Source organism: Cariama cristata, unplaced genomic scaffold (genome assembly GCF_000690535.1).
Source record: "Cariama cristata isolate BGI_N322 unplaced genomic scaffold, ASM69053v1 scaffold41244, whole genome shotgun sequence".
Classification (NCBI taxonomy): domain Eukaryota; kingdom Metazoa; phylum Chordata; class Aves; order Cariamiformes; family Cariamidae; genus Cariama; species Cariama cristata.
The window spans coordinates 389-9390 of record NW_009614257.1 but is presented as its reverse complement, the minus strand read 5'-3'; the positions used below and the strand labels follow the sequence as shown (position 1 = coordinate 9390).

Sequence of the window (9002 nt, the reverse complement as noted above, 5' to 3'; positions counted from 1 at the left end):
AAGAATTTTAAATTATTATTTCTTTCACAGTTCATTTTTGCTCTGCCAGCCAAAACGTCTCTTCTGTGACTGACCAAATTCTAGCCAGAATGACCAAGAAGAATCAAGGATTTGAATCGCGTCAGCATCTTCTAGCAGAATTCATCGTTATTAAAGATACTGAATAATAATTGAGATGGTCTTTACCAGTGGAATAAGGTAATCTGGTAACAGCGAAGGAAAAGTCCGTTGCCAGAATGGAGAACTCTTCTACCAACAGGTAATAGAAAGGTTGAAGTGAAATCCAGTAAGCATTTTATGTGTAAAAACCTCTTTTTTCTGTCAAAGATAAAATATCTCTGCAGCCTCTAAAGGCTCTCCTACCTGACAAGTTATTTGCGCCCATCTGTTCCGCCAGAATGGCCTTCAGCTTCTTAATCTCCTCCTGATACTCCCTCAGCAGAGCATCCTTGGGGTCCTCATTGATACAGGGCTTGTTCTTGATGTTTTTTGCTCGATTAGCATAGCGCAAAGTACTGAGGCTTTCGTCATAGTTGTTATCAGCTGGAGATAAGCATGCTACCATCAGGGTCTTGGTATTCCCTCCGAGGGAGTCTTGCAGCAGCCTCGTCAGCTTTGAGTCTCGGTAGGGGATGTGTTTACACCTGACGTCGACCAGGGCTGAGATGACGTTGCCCAGAGCTGAGAGGGAGAGGTTGATTTTCGTGGCCTCTTTGAGCCGCTCCCCCGTGGCTCCGGTTTTTGACTGTCTCTCGCTTCCTGCCAGATCCACTAAATTGAGTTTTGCGGCCCTAAGATGGTCCTGTCCTCGCTCATCTGCAAGAAAATAATTCCGGGTTAGGCTCTTCTTAAGAGTAAGCATCTTAACAGTCAAGAACCGGGACTCTCTTGGCATTACTTTCCAGTTCAAGCCCTGTTCTTTGTTGGCATTTAGGCCCTGACTCCCTTAACTAAATAAATATCTACTTAATCTTAGGACTACATGTTTTAGTGCTTTCCTGAGCAAGATCCTGCACAGTAAAATTCATGCCCATTCTTCCTCTCCCAGTGAGCTCTGAACACCCCCCCCTCACATATTCCAACAGTGTTTAGAATTTAATGCAAAGCCCTCTACAAATAACAAGGTCAGACTGTGAATTTATACATTTTTCCTCCTCAGATTGCTTCATTAAGTTAAACAATGACTGACAATTGGAGAGAAAGAAGGGAGGAAGCATGAAGTCAGGAGTCCATGGGCAGCAACTGCAGCAGGGCTAGTTGGAGAGCACAAGCAAAAGCACAGGCTCCCTGAATGCCTACGTGACATGGAGAGACAGGCAGGGAGGTTGCGTGGAAATGCTGGAGTAGACACTACCTTGGGAAATAGTTTTTCCATGAATTCCCAAACTACAGCTTTTCCTAAGACTGGAATCCAACCTACCCTAATCAATGGACGTATTCAAGAATTTTCTTGCTGTGCTTCAAAAGAAAAAGCACATCCTCTCTGATACCGTCAAGGTCCACCATCTGCCTCGAATGTTCAAGATGCCCAGCGGATCTCCCCTCTCACCCAGAGAGCTGTAAAACTGTGCTGTGACTCAGCACACAGGCATGCTTGGCAGCATTTGTTCCCCCTCAACTCATCACATCCTCAGTGAGAAAGTAAAATGAAGGAACACAGGCAAGAAACAGGAAAACTGCAAAAAATTGGGACTGCACTCAGCCTGAACCACCCGGATGAGGAGACAGATCTCAGTGAGTGAGGAGTCAGACCCAGTGAGCTGGTGCCATTCCCATTGTAAGGCTTTAAGGCAAGAGAAGATGAGGGCTGAAGTTAACAGCTAGCTACCTGGACGTACACCTCACGCATATAATGTCTGCTTCCTGATGTGCATTTTGAGGCTAGATTAATGTGATGACACAAATTCCCTGTGACTAAGAGAGAGTGCATCTGGTTGCTTTAGGAACCCCTAAGTTTCACTGGCTACTTAACTTTCCCAGCCTCATGCAGAGCAAAGGGTTGGACACACATTCCCAAATCACAGACCACTGTCCTAAGCGCTGGATCACACTCTTGGATGTCCACATCCCAATCATTCCTCAAGATTGCAACCCAAATTCAAGGGAAGAGCTCCTTTAGCGTTCTGAGCACAGAAAGCATCAAGGTGTTAATCAAGTCCGCCCTTTTCCAGACAGACTTCTACAAAAGCTAGCCCTGAGTTTAGTCAGAGTTAAGATTTATGGCTGTGGACAATACCTAAACGTGAATGAATAGCAATGAATAATCTGATGCACGGGGCAAAGTAAAAGTTCATAGGTAAACACCACAAAAATCTAAAATCTCTTGCCCCAGGATATCTCCCCAGTTACAGCAATAGATTGTTAAGCGTGGAACTTAATGTTTGCTGCCAAGCAAACTTGTTTCATTCCAGATCTTTCTGGCGTGTCAAGACATGGGAGAATTGGGAAAAAAACAGATGGAGTTTAAACAGAGCACCCCCTCACTATCTTTTGTGAGTGCTGGAGTGAGTGGACCATCACAAAAAGCAGGTTTTTTTTAACCTTTGCCCTCCTTCCCCCAGTTTATGTAAAAACTGTCAGGCAATTAAAAATTTGGTTTGTTTCTTGCCAGTCCTTTTACCCATGGAGGCTGGTTTTGTTTCCATCTTGGAGCTGAGCAGTTTAGTTTCCATGGTGTAACAAGGTCCCCAGACTCTGGCTAAAATGCCTGCAGCAGCCCGAAAGTCTCGCCCGTCTAATTCTCGTACAGCCCATCAGCCATACAACAGCTTTCTCATTAACAAATCAATCCCTAAGCACAACATAAAGGAATAAAACATCTGCTACTGTAAATACGGTAAAAATACTGATGGTAACTTGTGCATTTCAAACATCTGCAGCCAGAGAGCCTGGTATTTCCCTGAATGTGTTACTTTAAAAAAAAAAGAGTAATTTTAGTCCATATAATTGCAAAGAGATCCTTTAAAATATCAACTCCCTGTAAATTATAATTTATTACAGGCTCAACTGGAAATAAGTTTGAACTTCTCCATGCACCTCCTCACAAAGCCCAGAGATGACAACATAAATACCAACTTCATTAACTATTTCAACTAACGATTACCCTAGTAGAACCATACAGTTACAGGGATTGTGCCAGAACCCTCAACTTTCTCCTCAAATATTCCAGCTGTCTTCCATTTAACTGCCAAAACTGCAAGTCTCCCCACCTGCCATCCTGTTCCGTGTAACAAGTTTTCAAAGCTTTAAATCAGAGAAATTGTTTCAGGCTAGATTAAGAGCCCTGCACCAATCTGGAACACAAAAGAGGAGTGTAAATAACTTTTTTCCCTTGTTAGGATCAAAGTTGGGATTTTACGGACCCACATAATGCAAGATTAGCATCCACCAGCTGTGCTAATTGAGAAATTCCCCAAATCCCACACACACCATTTGGAAATGAGGTACTGTCACCAACATCTGGAACCACAATTTATGAAGATATTGTGTAACCTTCCCTGTGACTGAAACAGCTGAAGAAAACAAAGCCAGGCTGTTCACAGCCTCAGCTGGGGTCAAGGACTAGACAGAATATGGAGACTAATTCCTTTCTTAGTCCCAGAAAAAACCCTTTCGAGGTCCGTGTTCAGACCCAGCGAGGCAGCTTTATCAGCTAAAGAAATGCCAAAGGAAATGAGATACTTGAGAAAGGAAAATTAGTCACTAAAACATTATTAAGGGATTCTTTTAGTCCATTTTCAAAAGATGTGCCCCGTGATTAAGCTCAGTGAAGGAATCGTTGGGTGAAGTGATCTAACTTGCATTGCAAAGGAGGTCAAAGACAGAGAACGATACAAGTTTCTCCAGGCTGTACAAGGCGTGAACTCTAAGCCCTTGTATGGGCTGTGAGATTTAGCCCCCTTTGCTAGAAATAAAGGTTTGAGAAGATAAATGGAAGGAGAATTAAGTATGTTCCAAATTTGAGTGTAAGACATTTCTCTCCTAAGGGGGAATCGAGGGGAAAAAAAACAACTCGGAATACTCAGCCATTTCACACTGTGAAGAATGTCAATGTCAGGGTACAATTCTGATTTCTACTGGACCTAAAATAATTCAGGATCTAAGTTGAGCTGCAGGGTGACTGGTCAGACTGCACAGATTCTGCACTCTGCTAGGCCCAGGCCTAACGCAGGACATCCAGCTACCTACCTACGGTGTAGATTTCCATATTGACAGTAAAGATGGAGTGGGAGCGGGAAGAGTCCTTGTTCATGAGGGTGTAACCCACTGCTCGGTTTCTCCAGCCTGTCTCCATGATCTGCTCGCACTGTGCCACGCTATGCACGGTGTGCAGAGAGAGCCCCTTCACGTACACCCCTTTCTCTGGGTGCTCCTTCAGCTGCAAACAGGGACAAAGCAAGACAGGTTAGAACAAGATGCACCGAGACTACAGGAAGGTATGCTGGAAACTGCCGGGAAGCTTGAGGGCTAGAGGGCTACGCGAGTTTTGCACGTGGAGAAATAAAACTGCAGTACGGCAAAAACACATCTGACTGCCACCAAAAAGCCTTAGTATTTCTGCGGGAGGAATAAAACCACACAAAAAGAGGGAATCACCTTCATGGCTCTGCAGGCAAAAAGAATTAAAGTTAAAAGTTTGCTGATTGATTCAGACATCTCTCAGACCACAAGAAACCCAGCTTCTCTGTGCTGAGCCGCTTTCTACCTCCCCTATTATTAAGCTGCATACTTTAAAAAAGAACTGAAATGTTTTTCACCTATTATGGCAAAGGATCTAATATCTCTTCAGTCATAGGGAGCTTTTTCAAAATCAAAGCACAGATTCCATAGTCACGGATATTGTTACTGGTGCCTTGCTGAACCCCTCCGCTCTGAGAGGGCGTCTTGATCTCCCTGACAAAATTCACAAAGTCACACCCACCACACGCAGGCGGACTATAATAATTTTTCTCCAGATTACTTCATTTTTAAGATGCTTTAAAATGCTATTCAGGCACCTGGGTAGAGACAGAGTTTTAAATACCTAACAGCATCTTTTCAGCAATTATCAATCATGCAGAAGAAAAAATTCATACAGAGTGATAATAAACAATTGAAATGTTCAAAATCTTGAATGACCGATCAAACGCACATAAAAAATACAAAACAATCAAGAGATCCCTGCGCTCCTACACCAGCCCCCTCCACACTGGGAATTTTAAACAAGCTGAATTCATTTTCAACAGCTATGTTACACCCCACATCTGCTGAGTTCATAACCAAAACTCTATTGTGTCAGTTGGGATATCAAGATATGGTTGGCGTGACTCGGTGATATGACGTTTGGCAATGTGACTTCCAAAAAGCCTTAGATACTTTAGTGATGCACATGCCACAAGAAGCAATGTAAAATAGAGTGTTTGCTGTTAAAAAATCCTCACAGAACAGAGCAGAAGTGGCTGAACAGTAAACTAGGCAGGATTTTAGCCTTGTTCTAAAGCCACGACTGCCCAGGATGAATCCAGTTACAGAATCACAGCCAGGCTGTTCATACACTGTGACTTTCACCTGTGCTACAGGAGAACCCCGTGGCTGGCCCAGCTGTGTTTGGGGGTGCTGCAGAGTCCCTGAGGAACACCCAGCCGAGGACATGGCCATTTAACGCCATGACAGACTGACGGGGACATTTTCCTCCCAGAGCTCCGTGAAACCTGGTCTTTGCAGGGTTTCATGCCACGGGATGCGATCGTGGCCTTCAGGGTCGCCAAAGTCACTGATCTTGAAAGGCAAAGGAACAAACAGAAACGGGATTTTGGAGGAGAACTGGGGGGCACAGAAGAAAGCACTGGGTCACCCCGGGCTTTCTGTCTCCGGACATGACTGGTGGAGGCAGCAACCGGCAGCGGCTGTCACCGGTGTGACGGTGTTACCCTGGAAACTGTTCTGCCCAACTCCTGCCCTCCCAGTGCCAACCGCGTCGCCATGGGAACCGGTGTCACTGCTGATGCGGAACAAAGGATGGGAAACTGCAGCCAGCCCCTTCCGAAACAGCGAGTCTCCTTCTCCCACCCGCCCTCTCCACACGCACAGGCACGCTTGGAACACGGAGCAGAGAGGGCTTTGCCTCCCTTAAAACCAGGAGCCTGTTAAGAAACAATCGTCTGCCCCATAAGGCAGTTTGGGTCTGTCGCCATCTCGGCCCGTCTGCGCGGCAGATGGTGCTAGTGCCTCGGCTTTCTTCACCAGGGCAGTCCTGCAGGGAAGTAAATTGGGACAGGAGATTTGCAGCTCCCTTCAGGAATACGTGCAGAAAGATCTGCAAAGCCACCACGAGGTAACTTTTATAAAAATCAGTCCCCTGATTAGGATTTCAGGATAGTTTACCCTCCTGTGTTCCTGGAAACTGCCCGCCCTCCCCATGCATTCCCATGTATCTGCTGTGTCCCCTCAAAAAAGGATCAGCTTTTTTTGTTTTAGATGAGATCATCCACAGCTACACTGGACCAAATTAAACATTTATAAGGCACAGAATCCTCCTGCTTTAGAGAAAGCCGTGAAGTGAAGAGGGTTAGGAAGAAATTGCCCCACGAGCACTTTATTCCATCCTTGTCCAGTAATGATTTTCACATAGCTTCTGCTAAGCTACCGTCCGCTATCAAGTGGGACACACGGTACGTGACTCTGGATGCTGTTCCTTCTGCCACTGAACTTTCACTAAACTCCCTCAAAATCTCCTCTTGGCTTCCATATTCATCACCACAACTTCGTATTCTGGCGTTCAGCTTCTGACAGAGCATATTATTGCACTTCTGCAAGACATTCATGATAATGCTTATCTGAGCAAATTAAAGCACTTCCTAATTAAGACACATTGAGTCCACCTCACCTCCAGTTTCTGTTTGGTATCAGCTCCTAGAAGGTCTCGTATGTCTTCATTGTAAATCTCCAGGTAGGAAGCTCTCACCAAGAACTTGGCATTTTCGGCACACTGCACAAAACAGGAACAATTTTTGGGTAAGAGTCTCAAAATAAAGGCGAGTAGACCACCCACGTAGATCCTCAGTGCCAGCTGGGTGCCTATCTCCCTTCAGCATTCCATCAAATCTCTCCTGGCGTTCCATTCCCAGGTGTAACCACTCAACACACTCACTATAGGGACTTTTTGGTCCTTTAACATCTCCAGTGTGAATCCATAAAGTCAGCAGAGATGAGAATGCATCTGACTATATACAGGCCTCAGCTTTAGGATGAGAGGCAGCACACCCAAAAGCCTATCCCCATTCTTGCTCCCGAGTGTGATTGGCACTCACTCCTCGGGGTATGACACAAAAAACATCTTTCTAGCTATCACACGATCTTACAACAGGATCTCTTTCACATCGTTATGCACCTACCTGTACGCTCTCAAAAATGTGTTCAAATGCCCTGGGTATTATGCCTTTCTGTGTAGAAGGATCCACGACTCCCTGCATGGTGAATGACTTCCCGCTGCCAGTCTGGCCATAGGCAAATATGGTGCCGTTGTAGCCTTCGGTGACACCCTGGAAATGGAGGAAAAACAAATAAAATACCAGTTATCTTCACCCTTTGCATAAGTGCAAATACGTTGTTCAGATTCAGTCCCACCTCGTAAAAGGTACTTTAAAGGAAGAGCTGGAAGTAAACATCAAACAACTGCTTGATCTTCACATGCCATCAGAGTGTAATTATTAAAAAAATGCCTTCTGCTAGCATATAAATCTATGGTTTTCTCTCAAAATGGAAAACTTGAAGAAATGCAGGTGTTGAAAAGCGGAAGAGCAGCCAACAACACTTAGAAGACCAGAATATTTTTGCTATAGGGCAGAAAAATCTTATGAAACCCAGAGAGACAACTAGAATGCTAGTTGATTGCAGGGTGGTCAAAGGGGTGGTCTCTAGCTTAGAATATTTTTCTCTTGGAAAGCTGGCTGAAAGAAGGCCTCACTTTCACTTGTTCCTGTTTAAGAGAAGCATGGTAGGAACAGAAGATATCTGGATTTCTTAAGGTTTTAATAAAATTAAAATAAAATTAATAACCTACTGTTTCAGACCCTGCTTGTTCTCACAATCAGGAGCTCCCGTCTTAAAAATATCACTAGCCATTTTATCCCTGTTTCTTCTTTTAACAAAATTGGGGTTTTTGACAGGGTTGGGGTTTTTTTGCTTGACTGGTTCCTTCCTCACCCTGGCTGTTTACCGTGCTGATGCATTAACAAGGAAACAAACACATCCTCTCTCATTTTGCTAGTCAAAAATAGGCTGAGGTTCCCCATCTATTCTAAGGTTTCTCACTTGACAGTAAAAATGTCCCTAAAATCAACAGGAGTCTTGTTTGTCCCCCTTCGCCTCACATCCCTTTCTGCTGCAGTTTCTATCCAGATGCCATCTCTAGGGCCTGCCTAGGGGGTTCATCTTTCATATAAACATCCGCCTAAAGCAATTAAGTGTAATTCTATCTTCAGTGCCCTGGCTGCCTGCTGAAAAAGCTTTTTCTTCCCAATTTCCCAGCCTACTGCCAGGGTGCTGTTCTGCCCTCCTCAGCACCCCAGGGTTGCAGCTAAGCCTCCTGAAGCCGCGGACAAGGCTGTTTCTGTCCGTAAATCAGTTCCACTTAGGGATCACCTACCCACGTAAAGCTCCTCAGCCCATGTCCCGAGCTACGTGTTGGCTGCATCCAGCTTGCTTTTGGGCACCACTCACCTCCACGAGCGGGTAGGCGATCTCATTGTAGATCTGCTCCGTGTTGTGCTCCTGGTAGTACGCCCCGTCGAAGGTGAACTGCTTTGGGGGCTCACCGGTGGCAGCGGGGTTTTGGAGGAAGCACTGGCCCCGTGCAGTCTCCATGCTGACGACCGCCTTGCAGCCGAGGGCCTTCTCACGCTCGTTCATGGGCCGGCAGCGCACAATCACCTTCACCGCCTCCGAGGCCATTTGTCAAGGCCCAGCTCAACCCCACGTGCACTCACTTGGTGGGGCTGGGGGGCAACAGGGCCTGGGTAGGG

General features: G+C 45.5%; 1 protein-coding gene across 1 annotated transcript; it reads right to left on the bottom strand.

Annotated features, from left to right (window-relative positions):
- Positions 1-363: 363 nt before the first annotated feature.
- On the bottom strand, positions 364-8931 carry LOC104161038 (kinesin-like protein KIF17; the record flags this gene model as incomplete). The annotated part of the gene is made up of 5 exons (XM_009699329.1): positions 8701-8931; positions 7374-7520; positions 6866-6967; positions 4189-4378; positions 364-816 (listed from the first exon to the last, which is right to left on the bottom strand). Coding segments are annotated over exons 1-5 (1123 nt in total), but the record flags the coding sequence as incomplete, so codon positions are not given.
- Between the last annotated feature and the right edge of the window lie 71 nt (positions 8932-9002).